Raw genomic sequence first — 25063 nt, forward strand, 5'->3', positions numbered from 1 at the left:
TCAAACAACTTCACCGTCTCAGGTGAAGGGCACAAACCCTTTTGCAAATTTCTATGTTGCTTACTCTTGAATCCATTATTGTTTTATGGAAATCAAGTGTCTTTGCAAAGATTTAGCTATAAAAATCTTATTCATGGTGACATTTATAATATTAAAAAAAAACCTGTTAACCTGAATATCCAACAACTAGAAATACATTAAACTAATTATTGTTTTCATATAACAGAACACTATTAAGCTTTTTAAAAACATATTTTAAATTACTATTTGACACAGAAACTGTTTATAACTTTTTAACTTCACATAATGTGAATAGTCCAATCCTCTTCCAATAAAAAGCATTTTAACTAAAAGAATTCTACATTGAAACACCAGTTGCTAACAGTGATGACCTCTAGTCAGAGGGATTGTGAATGCTGTGTTCTTTCTTCTTGCTTTATCTGTATTTTCTAATTTTTCTAGAAGAAATATAAATCACTCTTAGAGTACAAAAAAATAAATAAATAAACCCAAAACATTTTTAGAAACATTCATTTTGCTCACTCTGCCTTTTTGTCTTGACTATCTTTATTTCTATGGTATCACAGTAGGTTTATACATGTTTATCATTGAATCTATCCTGAAAGACAGAAGTCTAAACACATCCGAGAAAATAAATGATGTCTTTGAAACCCTTAATTTGCACATCCAGTGGAAATCCCTGCTGTGGTGTTTTCCTTCCACTCCATCTCCTGCTCAGAGACATAAAGCCATAAATCATGTCTGCCCGTGTGGCGGCGCCAGGGGCCATGAGTATCACTGTGTTTGCAGGCACTGTGGTGGGGCCATCAACCAACTTCCTCACAGGGGAACCCTGATGAGTCTTTCACGACTCTCTTCCTGACTATGCACACCAACTTAACATTTCTGAAGGTTCTCAAGAGGTCAGAGTCCTCCCTACCCCCGCGTCTGTGCCTACAAAATTTATCCCCATCTGACAAACATAAAAAGTTTCAAAGAAAAAGGAAAAATAAGAAAACAAGAGAGATGGTAGTTTTAAGTAAAGGAAACAAAGAAGAGAGAATAGAGAACTCTTTCTTGAAGATACTGAAAATGGTTTACACATTTTCTACATGACTTCTATCACTCTGGAGAATGACAAATCCTATAAGACTTTATGCTAAATAGGTTTAAACAAATTCTACAGTTTGAAAAATATGTTAAATGCAAAAACTTTCATAGGAAATTGCAAGTATTAACAGTAATAAACATGTGACTATGAATTAGCTGACTAATGCAGCCAACTGCATGATTTAAGAGCATAGGCCCTGATATTATTCAGCTCTAGGATAAACTGCTAATGCTTCCATTACTAGCTGAAGCCATGGGCAAACAATGTAATTATTCTGAGGCCTTTATTTCCTCATTTATAAAAACAAAGACAACACCTATCAAGGATCAACAAATTAAGAGACTGCAATTTCTGACCTCAGTATAAGAATTTGCCTATCTGGTTCAGTCTCTTTAAAGGTTCCTTAGATATACAATCATGCTTATTATGCTACCAAATGCTCTGCGACTGAGAGGAGAGTGGTACCATCAACTGAGACAGTAAACTCAGGAAACCAGTGGACAAGACCAGAAGGAACAAGGAGATGCACAGACGAGGGGATTGTGACTAATTCAGTTTACACATTTTGAATTTAAGGTGCCCAAAGAGTGCCAGTGTGAAAGAGTCCCAGATGCAGATGGATCTACAGACGGGGACTCCAGAGAGAGGTCACGTGGGACATGCAGACTGGGGAAGTTGTCCACTCTTAACTCTGACTAAGTCAAATCAACCAGGGAGTTTGTAAAATTCTTAGAGTTCTGGTTTAATTGTTCTGGGATAGGACCTGGGAATCAGAATCTTTTTTGTTTTCTTTCAACAAAGATTTCATTCAAATGAATGAAACTTTATTTCAATGTCTCATGTTTTTTATTCAACAATTTCATTTAAATGAATGAATTCTTTTATTCATTTGTTTATATATTTTTTTAATTAAAAAAAAATTTTTTTTAAATATTTTTTTTAAATTATTTATTTATTTATTTTCCCCCCAAAGCCTCAGTAGATAGTTGTATGTCATAGCTGCACATCCTTCTAGCTGCTGTATGTGGGACGCTGCCTCAGCATGGCCGGAGAAGCGGCCGGAGAAGTTGGTGCGTTCCTGGGATCTGAACCCAGGCCGCCAGTAGTGGAGCGCAAGCACTTAACCGTTAAGCCACAGGGCCGGCCCCATTTGTTTATATTTTTAAGGTAAAATTGACATAACGTAAAATTAACCATTTTAAAGTATAACAATTCAGTGGCATTTAGTATATTCACAGTGTTGTGCAACCATCACCTCTATCTAATTCCAAAACATTTTTACCATCCCCAAAAGGAAATCCTGTACCCATTAAATAGTTATTCCCCATTCCTCCTCCCCCTAGCCCCTGGCAACCACTAATCTGCTTTCTGTCTGTAGGAATTTGCTTACTCTGAATATTTCCTGTGAATGGAATCACATAATATGTGGTCTTTTGTGACTGGCTTCTTTCACCAGGTATGTTTTTGAGGTTCATCCATATTGTAGCATGTATCAGTGCTTCATTGCTTTTTATGGCTGAATAATACTCCCTTGTACGAATATACCACCTTTTGTTTATCCATTCATCCATCAATGGACACCTGGGTTGTTTCCACCTTTTGGCCACTGTGAATAGTGCTGCTATAAATATGCACATACAAGTATTTATTTACCTCTTTTAATTCTCTTAGGTGTATACATAGCAGTGGAAGTGCTGGATCATTTGGTAATTCCAAGTTTAACTTTCTGAGGAAAAAAATTTTTAAGGTTCTCCAAATGATTCAACATGAAGCTAGTGTTGAGAATCACTAGGGAAGAAGATGGATGAGGCTGTAAGAACAGATGGAATGCACTAGGGAGAAGATATGGAATGGGATTATAATAGGGCCAAAGGCAAAACATGAGAAAAACAACATTTCAACGGCTGCTAGAAAAAGAGCCCGTTAGGCAGAAAGATAACTATGGAAAAGAAAGGTGTCACAGAAACAGAAGAGAATCCAACGGGGGAACCATCACTATCAAGTGCTGAGTAGGAATCAAGAAAGGAACTGTGAGAGTCTGTTGCCTATGGCGAGATGGAGGTTACCGGAGACTTGGGGTCTGCTGGCTTCACTGAAGGCCTAATTTCAAGGATTGGGGCATATATGAGGTGCAAAGTAAAGGAGAGGCCAGTACTATAAAATACTCTTATTCATTATTTGAACTCAAAAGGCAAAGACTATGTTTTGTCTCTCTGTTCTCCCATAACACCTAGGAATGTACAATGCAAATATCAAACCCACAATAAAAATCTTATTGGACTAACCAGTTTATACCTCTACAAAAAATGTGGCAATGTCCCCACCACATACAACAGTCAACTGCAGCAGAGTACTGACTGGTAACTTTTCTGATGACCATATTATGACCTTCCTAGGATTTTAACTACATGGAAAATATTTGGGTGTAACAATGTATAATTAGCAAAATTGTTTGATTCTAATCTCAGCAAAATATTTAACAAATTCTTAATTTTTCCTTTCTGTTGCCTAAAATATTGTTTTAGTTTAAAAGTACTTATCCATTTTTACACAACATTCACTAGTCTCTGAATCAATATTGATGAGAGACAATGCTTCATGATTTCACTGAGAAGTTATTTTTTGAAAAAAATTACTCTCTTCTATTATTAGAGAAAAGGGAAACTTTTACAACTATTACATTTTAAAGATGAAACGTGAGAATTAAGGTCAACCTTATGTTTGAAGTCACATATTAGATTTAACTTAAGTTTAAATTCTCAATGAATAGTAAGTACATCTGAAGTGTACGCCTGCTTTTTAAAAAAGTATGTGCTGATGTTTTTTTAATCTCAAGTGTAAGACAAGCCAAGAAACGTCTCCTAGAGTGGTAAAGTAGTGCACTATCCTAGATTCCTTTCTTCAATTAGTGCTTCTATTTTGTAGACAGTAACAGTATTTAATTTGAAATTTCCTCTTTCTGTGCCAATTGCAGTTTGAACTCCTTCCTGTGAAGTCTATAAGTGTACAGCCTTATGTGACACACAAAGCACTCTGAATGCAGCCAAAGTAAGAAGGGGAAAAAGATGTTTTTCTTTGGTATCGAGCACCTGGCAAGAAGAGAGCATGTTCCTGTAATGCCTTGAAGGCATTCTTGGCTTGCCCGAGAATGCAAACGGGCTAATTTTGATTTCCCTTTGAGAAACCATGAAGTTAGAGCACGTTTGCTTTGATTTACAGTTTACCAGACTTTTCTGTGCTGTTTCTTGTTTCTGGTATTGTTGCTTGTTTCTGCTTACCAACAAGTCAGGGTGATGGCTCCTTGACCAACACGGCAGTTAGTGGAGAGTGACTTTCTCACCATGACTTCTGGCTCCGTGTGGGGCAGTCACAACCTCTAGTGCTGAGGACTTCTTAGAAATCAGGTAGCACCCACTCAGCAACTTTACAACTTAGACACAAAGAGGAAATTATGAGAAAATATTTCCTCACCACTCTTTCTACCCTCCTTGCCATTTGCATGTCCTTAATCTAAACTCCCCAAATGAAATCCAGGAAAGAAAGCACAGTATCGGCTGCTTAAAAAAGAGAGCTTGTGGGGCTGGCCGGGCGGCACAAGTGGTTAAGTGCACACGCTCCGCTGTCGCGGCCCGGGGTTCGCTGGTTCGGATCCCAGGCACGCACTGACGCACCACTTGGCAGGCCATGCTGTGGTGGCGTCCCATATAAAGTGGAGGAAGATGGGCACGGATGTTAGCCCAGGGCCAGTCTTCCTCAGCAAAAAAAGAGGAGGATCGGCAGATGTTAGCACAGGGCTGATCTTCCTCACAAAAAAAAAACAAACAACAACAACAAAAAAAAGAGAGCTTATTAGATATGACACCAAAACACAAGGGACAAAAGAAAACAGATTAATTGGACTTCATCAAAATTAAAATCTTTTGTGCTGCAAACAATACCATTGAGAAGGTAAAAATACAACCTACAGAATGGGAAAAAATATTTGTAAACCTTATATCTGATAGGATACTTGTTCCACAGTATATAAGAACTCTTACAACTCAATAATTAAAAAGTAATCCAATTTAAAAATGTGCAAAGGACTTGAACAGACATTTCTTCAAAGAAGACATAAAAATGGCCAATAAGCACATGAAAAGATGCTCAACATTATTAACCACCAGGGAAATGCAAATCAAAACTATAAATGAGATACCATTTCACACCCCTAAGGCTAACCAATCAATAAATAATAAGTGTCAGCATGGATGTGGAGAAACTGGAACACTCACACACGGCTGGTGGGAATACAAAAGGAAGTAGCCACTTTGGAAACCAGTCTGACAGTTTTTCAACAGGTTAAACATAGAGTTACCACTTGGCCCAGCACTTCTACTCCTAAGTACATACCCAAGAGAAATAAAAACATATGTGCACATGAAAACTTGTACATGAATCTTCATAGCAGCATTGTTCATATTAGTCAAAAAGTAAAAACAATCCAAATGTTCACCAAAATGGATAAACAACCTCTGGTATATCCATAACAATGGAATATTATTCAGCCATAAAAAGGAAATGCTGATACATGCTACAACATAAATGAACCTTGAAAATATTATGTGAAGTGAAAGAAGTCAGTTAGAAAAAAGACCACATCTCACGTGATGGCATTCATATGAAATGTCCCAAATAGGCAAATCTGGAGACAAGAAAGCACATTAGTGGTTTTTTAGTAGTGAGGGGGGTTGGTAGGGTGAAGGAGGATGGAGATTGACTGATAACAGATAAGAGAGTTTCTTTTGGGGGTGATTAAAGTATTCTCACATTGGTTGTAGTTATGGTTACAAAACTCTGTGAATATACTAAAAGCCATTGAACTATACAATTTAAATGGGTGAATTCTATGGTATGTGAATTATATCTCAATAAAGTTGTTAAAAAAAAAGAGAGAGAGAGAAAGGGGAGGCTGTAATAAAACCAGGGAACATGGCATTTCATTTCCAGATGCTCTGGTCATTCCTCACTATCCCAGGTCCCTCATAGATGCACCAAGTTTCCTGACTTACAGGTAAAACAGAGTTCTCATTCATCGTTTCAAACACATTTGAATTTGTTCCTCACCCCTGTGGTCCTTGAACATCCATCCTACAACCACAGGCACAAAAGCAGCATTCCTTTCCACCATGGAGGCTCCACCAGCCGGTCATTCCAGCTCTCCTTGGCCTTTGGTGGCATGTTCCAGATTAAGAAAAGGGATCAGGACAGTAGGATAAAATGATAGAGAACTATCATTATGTGAAGACAGTCCAGGGTTCTGGGTGGAGAGGGGTATTTGTGGGAAAATGAGAACAGATTCTTTGGTCTCATATGAGAACCAGTGGTGGGGGAGGGAGGTGAGGTTGGGGTGACGTGAGAGAGACAACTTTCCTGACGTCAGGGCAGGTGGGCTTCCCCTCAGACTTGCTGGGCATCCCAAACAGGCAGTGTCATGAGAGGTCTGGGTAGACAGGTGTGGCAGATGAGGTCACCAGGGCCTACTAGTAAGGCAGAAACCCAAGGCTATCTTGTCAACAAGACAACTGGTTACTCTAAACGAACCATATTCGAACCCACAAGAGGTGTCCTCGAAGGACTAATGCAGTAAGGAAGGTAAAAGCATTCTAATAACTGGCTTCTGAGAAAATATCAAAGAAAACAATGTATGAAAGGATGTAGCTATAAAATATAAGAGCAGACACAGATGAGATTACTAATCCAATACTACGCATCAAGCATTTAACCACGTACCAGGTACTCTCTAAGCACAGGGCTTTCAGAAATGGAAAGCTCTCCTCTCACCTTTCAAGTTGTTTACTGCACAGCTAGGTGGTACCACTCATCTTTCCAGTAGTTTATTTTCTTTATAATTCTGCCTGACCTTCAAATCTCTATCCGAACTGGAGGTTGTATAGCTAGTAGTCAATGGAATGTAACAATGTCCACCCTAAAAAACCTTACCAGATTTCATAAAAAACCAACAAAGTCTTCTGGTTAGATCTTAACACAAAAATTGGTATAGCATGAACCAGACAAAAGCTCCTTATTGACTGAAAAGAAGTATCCGCTGTACATAGAAAAGAGGCATCAGAATCCCACTGGCCTTGGAAGTTGAGCTCAGCCATCCAGAACCGAGGAACTAAGCAGGTAATAGGTAGCCCCCTTCTAACTTCCCATACAGGCTGGAGGCAGAGTTTCTCTAGTTTATCCCCCAGCGTGACCATGACCGGAGGCCCTGGTTCTTACTTCTTTTATCTTCTCAGAAGACAATAAAAAAAACAAAAATGTAAAAACCACTAACTGCTTTCTGCAAAATCTGTGAATGGACAGTTAAATTTGTATTTTTTTTTCTGTGAGGAAGATTAGCCCTGAGCTAACATCTGTTGCCAATCCTCCTCTTTTTGCCGAGGAAGATTGGCCCTGGGCTAACATCTGTGCCCATCTTCCTCTACTTTATATGGGACGCTACCACAGCATGACTTGATAAGCAGTGTGTAGGTCCGCACCCAGGATTCGAACCTGCAAAGCCTGGGCCGCCGAAGCGGATTGTGCAAACTTAACCACTAGGCCGCAGGGCTGGCCCCTTAAATTTGTATTTTTGTTTTGCCTTTTTTACAAAACTTTACCCCTAGAATTCCCATGCACTGATTTACTCTATATTAACACAGGATACAGACACATCAGAATATGAATCGCGCGCAGCCTGCGCATGCCTACCTGCAGCATATGACTGCTTTACATGAGAGCGCCAGATCTAGGAAGCTTCTCCTGACTTCAAAGGAAAGCGCGTACTTCAGGGTGTGGCCATCGATGATGAGGGCCACATCGTTTTCCTTGCCCAACAAACTTCCAAGGTCAGTGCAGTGCTGAGTGATGGCTGCCCTTGTTGCCTGAAACAAGAGTGGGTGGTGGTGGTGTCACAGTTTTGTGTGTTTAATATACCAAAAACAAAACAGAAATCAAATTAAGTTCCTTGAAATTAGAACATGCCCATTTTAATGTAAAATATACAAACAGAGTTTCTTTGGACTAACCTCCAGGTCTGTTCTATGTGTAAAAGCATCCCCATAGTGATATTTACGTTTTATATTGACAATAATCTATCCTGGTTTCAGTCTACTAGTGATCTAGAACATCCAAATTCTCCTCTGTGAACTTTAATTGCTAAGGTTCTTGTGAAGATCTTTCTCTCGCCTCCTTTATCCTACATACACATTATCCTTGGTACCCCTAGAACAGGAAACTCCTTATTAACAAACGTGCTTTATGGGAAAAGATAACATTGTTGGAACTTAAACGGCAAACATTTCTCAGTTTGCACAAGGTAATCTTTAAAGCATCCAAAAGATATTAGGGGATATAAAAATAACACAAAAGATTATTTTCTATTCTCTGCTGAGATCTTCAAATTAAACCATTTCTCTCCATGTATCATCAGAGTAAGAAAGGAACTGATCATTTTCTCACGTTACAGAAAATAGCTAATCTTGCCAATACCTTTTAAAACATTACCACCAGCCTAAATAAGTGCCTTGGGGTGATGTCTATTATCAGATGTAACTAAAGCATAAAATGATTCTTAAGATTAAAGAAAATGATGTCCTGATCTTCCCAGTGAATATATGACTACGAATAGGATATTTGGTTGAAATAAAAGAATGCAATTTTTGGCTCATCATAAATAATCTGCTTTAAGTTAATCAGGGAAGCAGAAAAGTTTGCTGAAATTATTCTGTCTGGACAACTGGTAATTAAGTTACATTGTACATTAAGTTACAATGTAATTACATTTACATGTAATTAATCAAATGATAACATAAATGACAGTCTTAAAGGAAAATGTTGAATGAACAGGAATCATTTTACCCCTAGTTAAATTGAGAATCAGCTACCATCACAAAGTGATGAAACAGGTTCTATTGTCTTACTGCTCAGTTTTCACTCTTGACAAGAGACTCCTGACAATATTAGAAAGATGTATTTAAGGCACAGTTGTGGTCTAGAGCCCTGTCCTGTGGTCAGATGGCAGGGGTCTGGTCCCAACTCTCCACTTATTACCTCAGTGACCTTGGGATAATACTGAATCTCTTTAAATTGCAATTCTCTCATGTGTAAAATGGAGCTAAGAGCACTTCCTTCATAGCATTTTTGTTATGAACAGATGAGCTGATCAATGCAACCTGCTTAGCACTGGGCTTGGCACGCAGTAAGCACTCAATAAAACCCCTTCTTCCTCTGTTACCACTTACTCACTAAGAATTTCCTATATCAAGGAAAATGCACATTTCTGCTACTTCAGTCAGCGAATAAATATCATCGACAATGCTTTCTTTGTCAACGTAACAGGAGAAGAATAATTGATAGAATAATGCTGTAAGAATAAAATTAAATTGACTTTTACTAAAAATAACAATAAAGGAGACTTATAATTTTTATTCTTAATTAGTTGCATAATTCTGAATCTCAAACAAAACATCTGTGAAAACATCTACGTTTACCATGTCTGTGCACACAGCCTGCCCTGTAGAATTTGGGGAGAGAGAAGAAAATTCTACCCACTCAGGGAAATTCCAGCTTGGCAGCCTGAGTGTGTTCACTGGGGAACTCAGACAGGTCTGGGCAGTTCTGGAGGGTGTGCCTGCCAGGCGTCAATGCATGGCAGACAGAAAAATCTCCTGAGAAATATTTCACCATAGGGATGAGGCAAGGTATGTGGATTTGGTCCATGGACAACGTGCCGATGCTCTTGTAGACACATGGTCTAGCCCAGTGGCATGCACCATGGATTTATGGAGGAAAAGCCTGGGGAATAAAAATCCCTGAGATGTGGAGACCATTGCCTGTCGTTTTTTTTAAGGGGGCATAGCACAAATGGAGATATATAGAGATAGTAATGTTATGAAGGGTACTTTCTCTACTTGGGGTTATTTCTGGAGCATGCCTCAGAACAGACTAGACATTGATGGCTCTTCTTCCTCAGCTGGAGGAGTGAGGAGGCTCCAAGTACTGGCAGCTGATCACCTATGGGAGTGTGAGGCTCTGGGGCATGAGCGGGGGGGTGCCACCAGAACAAGCCTGAGCACTGGGAATACGAATGGCAGAAATGGGGGAACTGAGAAAACTGTGTTCCCGAGACATATGCAATCCCCCACTTCTGCCCCAAAAAACGTGTAGGTGAAAGACCTGAAAGGGAGCTAAAGTTTTAACAGCAGCAGGTGGGGGCAGAGAGTAGAATGCATGGCCGCTCTTCCTGAGAGCCTCTTGCTATGTCATAGCCTGCTGTGGCCTGGGAAACATGAGTGATACTAAGTTGAAATATTTTCACATTGAACCATGAAAAGTGCTATGGACTGAATGTTTGTGTCCCTCCAAAATTCATATGCTGAAACCCTAATCCCTGACGTGATGGTATTTGGAGGTGGGGCCTTTTAGAGGTGATTAGGTCATGAGGGTGCAGCCCTCACAATGGGATTAGTGCCCTTATAAGAAGAGGCAAGAGAACTTCTTCTCTCTCTCCCTTCTTCCCTCCCTCCCCCTCAACCCTAATCACCCCCTCTAGCCACATAAGGACACAGCATGAAGGCAGTGTCTGCAGACCAGGAAGAGGGCTCTCATCAGACAGACACTGGGTGTGCCGGTACCTTGATCTTAGACTTCCCAGGGTTTAGAACCGAGAGGAATAAATTTCTGTCATTTAAGCCACTCAGTCTAGGGCATTTTTGTTATAGCAGCCTGACCTAAGACAAAATGCAGCTCCTTGAGCCCACCGGTGGTGCAGCACTATTCTTGGCATAATGGATATGGAGATGAAAAGACATGGCTTCCAACCACGGTAACATGTGGGCACACAGTCACTGTGAAAGCAATGACTGCTATCACGTTTACTGTCTGGAATAAGCCTTCTAATATAATGTAGTAACTGCAGTGACAGATATATGCATAGTACAGAACACTGAAGAAAAGGCCACTAATACGTGGGGAGTGGGAGAGGGCAGGACAAGTCCTCTTGGACGAGGGGATGCATTGGGAGTGAATGACTAGCCATTGGCCATACTGAACTTCAGATTGCAAAAACATGGTGGTCATGCTCTCCACTTGCAGAGAGAGCACCAAAAATTACTAAGTTACATAATGTCAATAAAAGAAATTTCACATTTATATTCCATTGACCAGGCATTTTCTCATTTACTGGTAAATAGTACAGTACATTAACAAATAGTTTTCTGAAGCATAAAATGGATTCGATCAAGCAGTTACATGAGTTAAAGCTATTACAATCAACCAACCAAAGTGTAGTTATTGGAGCACCTACTATGCATCCACGATGATAAAAAAATATACCAAGAGTACATGTTCTATGTTGTCTATCCCCATAAATCTTACAATCAGGGTGGCAAATACACAAAATTAAGAAGGAAATAATGAAAACCTAATATTCTCCTTATGGGAAGATCCTAGATATCACCACCATCATATCCTAGCCTGCTTTGGCTCATTTTTGTGTTTGGCTGGAATTATACTAAATTGTAAATTCAATGAAGGCAGAAACTCCCTTTGCCAACCTCTGAGCACACTTACCCATAGCAGGTGCTCGATAAATGTGCTGACTTCATAAATGAATTGATCTAAGTCTTGATTCTAAACATTCATTGTAATATCTTTAAGAAATCATTTACAGGTCTTGGAGGCATCTATTTGTCTGACATTCTTGTGGTCCATTAAGCCTTACCTGGTACATTTTGCATTACATTTTCCTTAAAAATGATTGGTTCTTGATCCTTCTTATTCCTGTATCCTTGCCTTTTTGCCTTCAACTTCCTCTCTCACCTCCCTCCTTACCTGAACCATCCCGTTCTCCCCTCACTTCATCTGCTCAGAATCATACCTTTGCCTTTGAGATTCAAAACCTTTCCACCACTAAAACCTCTCCAGATCCACCCTCCTAACTCCACCATTGACTGGTCTCCAACCTCTACTTTGGTTTTAATTCCTATGCTTTCAATGCCCACTCAGCAATAATCTTTGATCAAACCCAGACTAGCTGGGTTCACCACACATGTGTGGCAGAATATAGGTCCCTTCTGTGCAATTCTCAAGCAAGTCAATCGAAGGTCTTACTATCACAAACAGTTCCTTATTCTCAAATGGACTATGATTCAAAAGTCTATTTGTAAGTTAGTTATTGGGCACTTAGAATCCATTTTCCCAAAGGAACGATGTTACAAATTGTGGTTGGATCCCAGGGCCTGTTAATGCCTATTTAGCCTAGTTGCTAAAATTTATACCGCAGTCTCTTATTTTAATAAAAAACCAATTACTGAAAGTTACAATGGACTTAGCTGTTATGAGGGGCATGGGGAGTTGGGGCTGGAGGTTTCATTCCCAGAAAGATACAAAACATTCCAAAACCCATAATTAGAATTTGCGTTTTAGGCATAAATATTAAAAAATATATTTCTAGCTTTTCATACGTGTTCTACAATTTTATTTTCCTTCACAATTAAAAACACACACGATTTAAGGCCAAAGTGAGCAACTGCGACTCAAGACAGTTTCCTTAGCCATGCCGAGCACTCCCCTTTCCCCAGTCTGCTGTATTGTGAATCCTGCATTTCTTATCAGTAAGGTCAGCACTTGCCTTTGCATTTCCAATTTTTAAAATAAAATTATATAAACACCAGCGACAGCGCTAGCCTGTGATCTCAGGAAATGGCTGTCTTGTGCTGATTCACAGATCAGAGGTTCATCTGATGGACCCTGAAGTACAGCTGAAGAGCAACCTGCTCAATCTAGGAGCAGATGGGATCTGAAAGGTGGTTTCTACTGTTAATCACTTCGGATTTAATAAACCAGAGAAGATGAAAATTTCTAGAACCTGGATTCATTTCTACCAACTTGCAGATAGCAGGAACCTTTCCTCAAAATGAAACAGTTCCAGCAACACTGAAATCTGTCGAGGCAGGTAACTCTCTCCTCCCTCCATGAGCCTGGCAGTGTCATAGGAATTGCTTAGATGCCATGGTAGCAGCAGCTGCCTCAGCCCTCACTTTGATGTTCTGCAAATTCCAACGGGCTCAGAGCTGACGATGCTGAAAGCCAGGATGGTTCAAGTTTCATGAGCAGCAATTGAAACAAATCATACTTAGCCTTCAAGTTCGACAGCAAACTACCTTCTCCTGACTTAACCTTGGGCTAGGGAGTATCTAATGATGCTCTAAACCATGGGTTCAAAATGGTTTTGTTGTTTTTTCCATTTCATGCATCCATTTTTATTGTCCCTTGCCAACTGTCAGATGCATCTTTTCTCACCATGGCGCTCTCCCACTCTTCAGATCATTCCCACGTTCAGCCTCTCATACCAGCTACAGCTGCATTCACCATATTCCCACCTCTTCCACTTTTTTTACCATCATTTTCATTTCTAATATAATCACATGTCTTTCTTTCTTTTTTCCTTTCTGAGGAAGATTGGCCCTGAGCTAACATCTGTTGCCAATCTTCCTCCTTTTTTCCTCCCCAAAGCCCCAGCAGATAGCTGTACGTCATAGTTGTACATCTTCTAGTTGCTCTATGTGGGATGCCGCCCCAGCACGGCTTGATGAGTGGTGAGTACGTCCGCACCCAGGATCCGAACTGGTGAACCCCAGCCTGCTGAAGCAGAGTGCGTGAACCTAACTGCAACGCCACTGGGCCGGCCCCCACACCTCTTTCTTGACAGCATTAATACTCTTAATGCTTTTGCATTTAAGGACCTTAATGGGTGTAAAAGTTTGCAAAACTTAAGATAAAGCACAAGAATACAGCAAACTCATTACAGGCTGACAAAGGCGGCCAAGGCTGAACCACGATAATTACGCATGGCCTCAGCTGGCAGCTGCTGGTGCTGGCAGAGCTGCTGCCTTTCTGCTCTGGATGTTGCTTTGCCCCAATCTATGAATGTCCCTAAAGTTAAAGTTGATAAGTAGATAAGAGGAGTCTCTGTTAAATGTGTAATGTTTCAAGGATTTCCTATAATACTAATAATTTCAAAAAAGATGGGACGCTATCTCACAGCCATTAAGCAAACATTTTCAAGAGACAATCTGGCCTCTGGCCTACAAGCACCCAGGTGCCTGCCTGGTACCCTAGGTCACCTTTTACCACTGCTCCTATCAGGCATTTCTCTACACTGCCCATCTCTACCTCCCACAAAATGTTTCTATTTCTGATAAAAAATTCTTATCTTCTCAGAGTAAACCAACCCAATTTACTGAATTCACACTAGCATTTAAGCCTCTACCGAAGTATTTTTTCTTGGTTAATCAGATTTACGGTGTTATAATTAGCATACAATAAACTTGAACCATTTTAAGTGTACAATTCAATGAGTTTTGCCAAACGTATACAGTCATGTAACCTCCTCCATTGTCAAGATACAGAACATTTCCATCACCCCAGAATGTTCCATCCTGCCACTCTGCAGTCAATTCCATCCCCTTGCCCCCAGCCCCTTGCAATCATCCATCTACTCCTGCCACTATAGTTTTGCCTTTTCTAGAATGCCATATAAGTAGACTCATAGTTTATCATTTTTTCAGTCTGGCCTAATCATTTGGCCTAATGCTTTGAGATTCTCCAATGTTTTTGCACATGTTAATAGTTTATTCCTTTTTGTTGCCAAGCAGTATTCCAATGTATGAATACACCACAATTTGTTCATCCATTCACCCATTATTACACATTTGGGTTGTTCCCACTTTGAGGATATTATGAATAATTCTACTATAAATATTTGTATACTAGTCTTTGTGTGGACATGTGTTTTTTTCTTCCTCTGGGTAGATACTTAAGATTGGAATTAGTCTGTTATACCACCTATACAGACACATACATAGCAAGTGTATGTTTAACTTCAGAGAAACTGCAAGACTGTTTTCCAAAATGGTTGCACCATTTTGCATTCTCACCAGTCCGGTCTGAGTGTTCTAGCTACTCCTCATCTTGTCAATACTTTTCATAATTTTAGCCTTTCTAATGGGTATGTAGTGTTAGATTTAGTAGTTTTAATTTGCATTTCCCAAATGACTAATATCTTTTAAAGCTTAATGAATTAAAGATTTTATTTTATTTATTTTTTCCCCCCAAAGCCCCAGTAGATAGTTGTATGTCATAGCTGCACATCCTTCTAGTTGCTGTATGTGGGACTCGGCCTCAGGATGGACGGAGAAGTGGTGCCTCGGTGCGCGCCCGGGATCCAAACCCGGGCCACCAGCATCGGAGCGCGCGCACTTAACCCCCAAGCCACAGGGCCGGCCCTAAAGCTTAATGAATTAAATGAATTTCTGTTTGCTGGGATTTCAAGACATACAACTAAGTGAAGTGGAATCATTCAAGCGGTACCCTGGGGCCATTTTTATGTAGTGTACTAACAACCGTGTACACAGGGTAGCCCCAAGAATCTCTCTTCAGGGTAGCTGGGATACCCTATTTTTCAGTTTCTTCTTTTCTTTTTACATCTCACATCTCTAAAAGATCCAAGTTTTCCTGAAAAGGCATCCCAGGCAGTGTTAGACTCAGGAAGCAGGGTGTATGAAAGAAACCTGGCAGCAGCTGTTAATGAGCAAGTATCATTTATAAGAAAGAGACTGGGCCGGCCCCATGGCTTAGCGGTTAAGTGCGCGTGCTCCGCTACTGGCGGCCCGGGGTTCTGATCCCGGGCGTGCACTGGCACACCACTTCTCCCGCCATGCTGAGGCCGCGTCCCACATACAGCAACTAGAAGGATGTGCAACTATGACATACAACTATCTACTGGGGCTTTGGGGAAAAAAAAAAAGGAGGAGGATTGGGAATAGATGTTAGCTCAGAGCCGGCCTTCCTCAGCAAAAAGAGGAGGATTAGCATGGATGTTAGCCAGGGCTGATCTTCCTTACAAAAAAAAAAAAAAAGAATATTTATTCACTTAGGCTTCAGAGCCTTGAGAGTTAGAAAACTGTCAACCACCACTACTTATTGAAAGAATATTTGACTAACAGTTGTGACAGAGCTCAAATCATTGAGGTTAAAAAATTCCCTGAGGGCCGCCCTGTGGCTTTGTGGTCAAGTGCGTGCGCTCCACTACTGGTGGCCCGGGTTTGGATCCCGGGCGCGCACCGACGCACCGCTTCTCTGGCCATGCTGAGGCCACGTCCCACATACAGCAGCTAGAAGGATGTGCAACTATGACATACAACTATCTGCTAGGGCTTTGGGGGAAAAAAAAAAAGGAGGAGGATTGGCAATAGATGTTAGCTCAGAGCTGGTCTTCTTCAGCAAAAAGAGGAGGATTTAGCATGGATGTTAGCTCAGGGCTGACCTTCCTCACAAAAAAAATAATAAAAATTCCCTAGAAATACATACTTTTTTCACTTTTCAAAGGATATTAAATAGCAACTCTAATATGCTTAATTTATTTTCTTCCTAAAAACTAATTTTTATTTTAGTACTAAGAATCCTTTTACATGCTAAACAAATATGTTCTTGAATAGCTATGTATAATGAGATCTCAAAAATCATTTACATGCTTGAAGAAGCATTTGCTATTTCAACCTCAACTATGGATCTTTTTTGCAATTTTTTAGAAAGTGGAATTCTTCTTAAAGTAGATGACTCTTTTTCTGTAAGAAATGATTTCAAAGTGTGACCCTCCTGCAAGAAGACTGTGACCTCAGCATTGGGAAGAATGTGACGTCAGCACTGGGAAGCAGTCACTCAGCCGTGTATAAAAGGACCCTCCAGAATCCCATGGAACAGCTGCCTGTCACACGTGTCCAGATCGGGTCTCTGGAAGTCACTGTATACTTCAAGGACACAATGAATCACTGCCACATTGAATATTATCACACTAAGAATAATTTTATTATGAACATAACAATCTTAGCTTAATTACTTAATTGCCTAACCTTTGGGGACTTAAATTTTTAACTGTTAACATATCAATGATATAGCCATTGCACTTAAATATTTCTGAAGTCTCCTTGATTCTTGGACCAAACCAAACATAATGGTGATTGAGTTTATAAATTTAGAAAGAAACTACTCCAGAAAATGATTTCTAGACAAAGTTTGCCAAGAGTGTTTTTAATGAACTACATAATTATGTCACGTAAACTTTAGCAAAGGAAGACAGAGTGCTGTTAATCTCACACAAAAAGATAAAATACCAATTGCAACCTAAAGATATACCTTTGCTTCACAGTGACACCTGCTAACATCTGTTATGTCATCACAGGAAGCACATCATCAGTAGCGTAAAGTCATTTGAACTCTTGAACTACTTATTTGCTATATGATAAAACCAGGTTCTTAAAAAAACATATGCTAACTTTTTAAATAAACCATAGCCATACTATGTAAAAAAAATGGACATAATAATCTTCATTAGTTAATTTCCTGACCTTGAGGATTTAAACTTTTAACTTTAATATTTCGATAATATAGCCATTGCACTTACTAATTCTAAATCCTTCTTGACTCTAGAGGTATTATAATATGCCCAGACTGCTTTTAGACTTGTGCAAATAACAAATAAAAACAGTAAAAAATTTCTGAAAGAGACAAAGTGAAGGCAGATCATAAAAAAATTTCCAAATGCACGGGTGGCAGCTGCAGGCTGTGCAAATAGGCAGGGAAGGTTGTAGCCACGCGAAGAAAATGGCCCCTTGGGCTGGTCGCTAGTACCGACTGAAGCAAAAGTGTGGACATAAAGGGCTGGGAATGGCTGCCACCCACGGGCTCCCAGGCTACAGCTGAGCCCTGGGGGAGCCCATTCTGGAAAGCGCCTGCCAATGAGACTTTTCAATTTTCCTTGAATCAGTAGGAGCTGGGGAGTACAGAGACAAGTTATGTGAGAGGAAAGAACAGCTGTATACAAATCCTCTGCTATGTTAGGAAAACATCTCATGTTTACGTGGAACACTGTTAGCACACTTAAAACTGAGAACACTTTCTAAATGATGGTCTCCAGTTGGTAAAGTCAGTGGTGTACTCTATTATATACACGTTTTAAAAATAAATAAATAAAATCAAATAAATAAGTAAAAAGTGTAGGAAAAGTCTCATTCCCACTGCAGGCCTCCACACTGATGACAGAGTGAGGCAGAAACCTCATCCCACACACCTGGCCAGAAGGCTCCCCAAAGCATGCAGAATCCATAACCATGTAGGGTAGGTGAGGGTGGGCCCTGAGGCAGACCCAGACACTCCTCACCATTCTCTCCTCTACACAGGCTGGCAAGGATTCAAGGTTATGGGGATAGAGTTTACATTGAAATACAGAGTAAGAAAAAAAAAATTCTTTGATTAATCTTTAGTCATTAAGGGCCTATTATGTGCATAAGCTTCTAGGGGTAGAGAGGCCCAGAGAGAAAGAAAGAATGATACAGACAATGGCACACAAAGCCAAAGATCACCTCATGCCTAGCGCATCCGGGCAGCAAGTATTGGAGGCCTGTAAGGTGCGGTGAACCACAGACACAAGTTAGGAAGGTGCTGGGGGTGGGGAGGCCAGCAGGCCAAGAAGAACCGTTTGGACTTCCTCCCAGAGCCTACAGGGAGCCAGCAAAGGCTCCTGCGTATAAAAATACTACGCTCAGATGTTCATTTGTGGAAGATCACCTGTCAACAGCATGAAGATGGATTAGCACAGACCAGCTAAGGAAGCTTCAGATGATGAGAGTCTAACCTCTGACTAGGATAACAAAGACAAAACCAAGAAACGCATTTAAGAAAAAGAATACACAGTGTTTGGTGAACAGTCAGAGGACAAGAGAGGAAATGAGGATGAGTAGTAAGCTTCTAGCCAATCACTGGGAAAGGGATATAGGAGAACTGGGAGAGGGTGGGTAGTGTGTGATTAGGGGTCAGAAGATACTGAATTTTGACTTTGTGGAAAGAGAGTTGGCTCTTTGGTTTAAAAGTAACCTACTGTTCCCTGCAAGACTGGAATGGGAAGGCCCACTGGGATGGTGGAGGACTAGGGAGCATCTCTGGCCCTGGACCTCCTGGCACTGCTCTCTAGGGACACTGCTACTCAGAAGTCACTCTGACCACTGCACCCGTTAACATCTGCAAAGTTCCGACGAACATCCGGCAGCCATCACTTGCTCTTTGTGGATCATATAACCTTTCAATCAATGCTGGTTGAAGAATGGAAAAAGAAACCACTTGGGTAGTTTCCTTACCACTCTCTCTGGGTGAAAAAAGCAAACAAACAAATCACTCAGCATACAGCAAGTGCTGAGAAAATGCTTGCCACCCCTTGTCTGGGGAATATTGCTGCTTCTTGAACTCCTGACGCTGGCAGAACAATTGCTCTCTGTCTGCTGTGAATCATCTCTTCTCTGCTAGTGCTAGTCCCTTCTGCACATCACTGCATTCACATTGTCTCAATGGCCTTCTATTAAAATCTTTTAAAGTAAGTGAGACATTAGCTTGGACCATTTACACATTCAGCAAGTAGTCGTGAAATGCTGCCTGTGAGGACACAGCCGTGCACGCAAATCCAAAGGCCCTTTCTCAAGGAGCTTACACATCAGTGAGGGGACACGTATGAACCCAAGTCATGAGCTGTATGTGACATGGAGGAAAGTCAAGTAGAGTTTAGGGAGCAGGAGTCCTTTGGAAACTGGACATTAGGTCAAGAAGACCAAGACTGACTAATGGGCAGAAGTACAATAGTTTATGCTTAACTGGACAAAAAGTCCCGACAGTCGATTTGAGTGGCTGGGAAATATAATCCATAGGTTGATTTTAGGTTAATTATTCATCCCACATTTAAAAAAAATTTTTTTAAACCAAAATTTAAAAGCCAGGCAATGAAAACTCTGATATCCAGTTTCTCTTTAAAAAATTACAGTATCTGGAAACCCTGGGCCCATGTTCCTGCAAAGCACCAGCCAGCTACCCCTGACAAATACACATACGTGCTCTGCTGCTGGCCAGCTCCTGCCAGTCCCTACGGCTTCCCCAATACTGGGGCGCCAAGTATCACCGGTTACTGGGCATGTGCTGCTTGTTTCTCTGGACCCATCTCTCCACTAAAGGTGGGAATAAAAAGGACTAGGGCAGGCCACAGTTTCCTGGTTTGTGGACACAGACCTACTGCAAGCATCCCCATCATGTTCCTGGCCCTGAAAGCCTGTGCTACTCCCTCTCATCTTGGTGAGCACCATGTTCTTTAATTTCTAACAGGACACAACTCGTGCAAAGACGGGCCTCAAGAGGGCTCTGCCAGCTTCTCTTCAGGTTGTCACTGGCTATTTCCAATACAGGCATGGCGCCAGATTCTTTATTCCACCTGGGTGACCAAGGCTCAAGCCCTAAAATTAACTAGTAATTTTGAGAGAACATACAAATTCCTAGATTTAAAATCCAAAAGGTCTCCAGAGGAATGAGGATCTCCTGAAGCTTCTTAAATTGCTTTCTGCAGAGATTTCACCTTTAATCTAATACACACACACACACACACGTGCACACACACAATTTTCTAGATGGCTAGCATTTCTATAGGGAAAAATAAAGTGTCAACTTTACTATTGAAAACTTTGAATAAGATGGCATATTGGATGGAGTGAGTAACTTCTAATGTGGCTGTTAGAACTTCCTTCTCCATATATACATTTTTGTCCTCCCAAGCCTTAGTACTAAATGCTTGAGAGAAGAGATGAAAAGTTATTCTGAGAAAAAAAATATATATAAGATATACATAATATATGAAAAATAAAATATTTATATACTTTATATATACTATATACTATATCAAATACTATATATAAATATATTATATGTAATATAGAACAGAAACCACTTTTGTAAACCTTAATAAATTAAACTCATTCAACAAACACTATGCTGCCACGTGGGTGATTTCAAAGGACTGGGGATGTCAAGGTAGAGCAACCCCTCCACTGTCTTCAAGGAGCTCACTTTCTACCAGGGACACAGGAATGAAAACAAAACAGAATAAGCGCTAGTATAGAGGACTGTGAACAAAAGAATAATGTGAATGAAAGAGAAATAGATTCTAACAGGGGAGGAGTAAGGAGCAGGTGAAAACTACTGAAAACATGAGAGATTACTTTAGAATTGTCACCCTTTAAAGAGCAGTAAGACGGGAAATTCAATACAGGAAAAGGTATGGGAGATCAGGGAGGGACAAAGGGCACTCCAGCAAAGACAGCGACTCTGGGAGGGAATGGCAGCTCAACAGCTGTCCTCACTTGTCTGCATATGTGGGGGACGCCTAGAGAGGACCTGGAAGGCTAGGCTGGGGGCCAGGGGCAAAGATCCTTGGTTGAGAAAGCTGGATTTCTGACTCCTATAAGAAAAATGATTCAGGGCTCAGCCCAAGGACCTTTCCTATGTTTATCTGGGGTTCTCAGCTGGTCTTATGACCTTGAACATATGTTAGACTCTCAATTTATATCTCCAGGTAGAACCTCTCCCCCAAACTCCAGACCCAAATATCGAACAAGCTAACTTGGTTACCGACAGTCTCCACTTAGTTATCTAACAAGGCATCCCAAACACAGCACATCCACACTGAGCGCCTGCTCGTCCCTGCATTAAATCGTTATGAACATCCACAGTGGGACATGGTAGTGGACACCTTCCTCCCTTTCTGCTCATGGCAACTCCATCCTTCTAGGCACTCACGCCAAAAGTGCTGGGGTCACTCTTATTCTTTTTTGCATACCTCACATAATCAGTCCATCAGCAAACAATGTCACCTGCGCTTTCAAAATGCATCCAGAACCTGGCCACATCTCACCACAGCTCTACTAATGCCATCCTCCCTCACCTAGACCATCACAACAGCCTCCTGAATTGCCCCCCACCCCATGCTCTATTCTCAATGTAACAGAGACCTGGTAACATGAAAGGCAGATCCTGTCACCCTGTTCAGTCTTCTAAAGCTTCTGTTCTCTGTCCAAGTAAGAGCCAAGAGCCTTACCATGGCCGGTGGGGCCTAGCACTCCTCTGACCTCGGCTTGCATAGGGCACCACTGACATCTTGGTGTTCCTCAAAGGTGCCATCTCGCCCCCTTCCAGCCCTCTCCCAGATTTCCAGTGCCTCACTCCTTCTTGATGTCACCTTCTCATGAGGCCTCCTGAGTGAGCCTATTTAAATCACACTCCCCCACGCACACTCCTTATTTCCCTTTCCTGCTTTATTTCCCTCATGGCCCTTATCACTCACGTTCAACTCTATCTTTTCCTTCTGTATGTTGTTCCCTGTCTGCCCTCCCCACTAGATTACAAGCTCCTGGGGCTAGGGATTTCTGGCTGACAATTTCACTGTTGTCTCTTCAGGCTCAGGACAGAGCCTGGCTCATGGAGTATATTCAAATCTTTATTGAATGAAATACATCTCGATACTGAATTTCCATCTCTACCTGAGATATAAATGTGAGCAAGAAGGTAACAACGGGGAGTAGGAGACAAATTCAGAGGCTGTGCCAATCACCACATACGTAATGAGGCCTGGACTGAGGAAGTGACAGGATTGAAGACTTTTCAGGAGTAGAGTGTACAGGGTTTGATAACAATGTGAGAGCCATGGGAGGGGGCTGTTAACTAGAACAACAGCTCGACAAGCTTCATGGAGATGGAAAAGGCCAGAGGGATGAGAGGATGAGGAGATGGGGAGGAAGGGTGGACATGAGGAGGTCAATTTTTGAGCATGTTAATTAAATGAGCTGTATTAATATATGGACTAATATCTCCTTCTTAGATATAGTTCAAAGCCTAAAAAACTCCTCCAAGACAATTTTTAAAGGTTTACGTTATTCCTAAATTTAATAAATCTAAAGACTCAACAGGGGCTCAAATTCACTAAGTATATGTATTACACTCCATTCTCCGGAACAAAAGAAAAATTACAAACACCAGAAATATGTGGGAAATGACGATTTGCAGAAGACCAGAGTGTCCCTAAGTGCTTGAAACTATGTCGAGAATAAAACAGAGCAGTGGCTCTGTTCTCCAGACTCACATGTAATAGGTTCTAAATCCAGCACACATTTGACCTTTGCTTTAAATAGATTTTCTTGGAGAGGAGGGAAGAAAACAGTGATTCATCCGAGACTCCTGAACGATCTACTGTTCACATTACTTGAAATAAAGTCTGCTTTAAATCAGAATTCTTGAGACACAGAAATAAATATACCAAGAGGTTTCTAATTCTATGCTTTCACCAACTGATTATTTTCATTCACAACAGTGGATGAACTCGATATGGTCTTTGCAGAAGAAGGCCATGACCACAGAACAGAGCACACAGAGGAGTCAGATTAGTGCCATCCAGGCTCAGACTTGAGCTTGTCTTGCGATCAACACTTTCAATAGAACAAAGAAGAGAAGTATGTAAAATGGAGATGACTTCTCAGGGGTTTTCAAGGCCTGTGTTAATCTATCAACTTTTGGGGAAGAAGGGAAACCTATCAGCAAAAATATCTCCAGTAAGATCTAAAAAGGTTAAACCAGAATCATTCAATATCAGGATTGTTCACTCAGTAAACGTGAAACATACAAGCTTCCCACTCTGCTAAATTCAGTCATTAAGATCAATGCCACAAATTTAAGGGCTAATTAGGCAGTTAACATATAATCTGGGCCCTAAGCCTTCTTATCTTATTCTTTAGCAATTTTGTTTCCTCTCAAGACTTTTGAGTGTTTCACTGTTCATTTTAAATCATCGTCAGCAGACAGCTGCAGAGACAAATATAAATATAAATCAAATAGAAGTCTGCCTTACTATCTATGTGCTTCTGTTTGGGGAAGAAATTTGAAAACGTGCTTTGAGTACCATGTAGATAAATGACCTCAGGGCACCAGGCAGATAATAAAGGTATGACTTTGACATTAAGGAGTGGTGGGGTCTGTGGCCAACTGGAAAGTGCCTGTCCCCTCTACCAATACTCACAGTGCTATCCAAACAAAACACCACTGCAGGCTAAATTTGGCCCACTCACTATCAATTTGCCATGAAAAGGTTGTGTCCTTACAACCAAAAGGACCAGCCGCAGCCCAGAGAGACAGGGCTGATGTAGAGATTGAGTAGAAATCACTCACCAACACTCTCAGCCAGAACCTCACCCCGGATGTTGCGGCTGCCGCAAGCTTCATGCCAAAGGGCGAGGTGTTCGCAGAGAGGCTCCCTCCCACTTTGTTTCCTTGTCTGTTTCATCTTATGCACTATTACTAAAATCACCTCAGACTGTAATATTAGCAAGTCATTTTTCTGTTTATGGTGTTTTGCTCTCTGTTTATGTCCTACCAAATGCAATATCTAGAGATCAATTTCATGTTTACTCTTTTCGTTTGTTTTATGGTTTATATAATTAGAGCTTTCATCCTCTTATGGCAAACAACCACGGAATCTTTCTTTAGCTGCATTAAGAATTTCTGTAAAATCCAAAGCAAGACTATTAGGTATAAAAGAAAGCCACAAATACACGTGAAACCAGCCAGAGGGGAACAGGCCAACCCTGAGCTCTGGGCCCTGTGAGAGTACTACCTCATATTCCTTGAGTAACTTACCCATCTACTGTGGGGAGAAACCTTTCATGTTGCTGTAAACCAATACACACATGTGAATCCTCAGAGCAGGCCTTGCAGTATGAGCGCTTTCGGGAAAGACATCCTGCAGCTGAGAACCAGGTTCAACATTCCTCAGGGTGTAACTCAATCAGTCAGCCTGCAGAAACTCACCAATGACTGCTTTCTGAAGAAAGGGAGCAGAGGAGCATACCAGAGGGCGCCGGCCCCGTCACCAGCAGTGTGCCCCATGGAGAGAAAATACCCCACAATAAAGACGGTGGGGAAATTACTCTCGTATGAGTTTTAAGAGTTTTCATGACAGATGAAGAGAACTGTGGCCAATTAAAGCAGCAATGCTACTAAGAAAAACAACTT

At 41.0% G+C, this 25063-nt stretch overlaps 1 protein-coding gene across 1 annotated transcript in view; it reads right to left on the minus strand.

Moving 5' to 3' along the window:
* Positions 1 to 25063, minus strand: part of ATP8A2 (ATPase phospholipid transporting 8A2) — a 507110-nt gene that overhangs the window by 293231 nt on the left and 188816 nt on the right. The window contains exon 24 of the mRNA XM_014791223.2: positions 7847 to 8019. Within this exon, the coding sequence (XP_014646709.1) occupies positions 7847 to 8019 (173 nt within the window). The remainder of the gene's footprint in view (positions 1 to 7846; positions 8020 to 25063) is intronic.

Source organism: Ceratotherium simum, chromosome 10, assembly GCF_057802395.1.
Source record: "Ceratotherium simum simum isolate JZ-2026a chromosome 10, ASM5780239v1, whole genome shotgun sequence".
Taxonomy (NCBI): domain Eukaryota; kingdom Metazoa; phylum Chordata; class Mammalia; order Perissodactyla; family Rhinocerotidae; genus Ceratotherium; species Ceratotherium simum.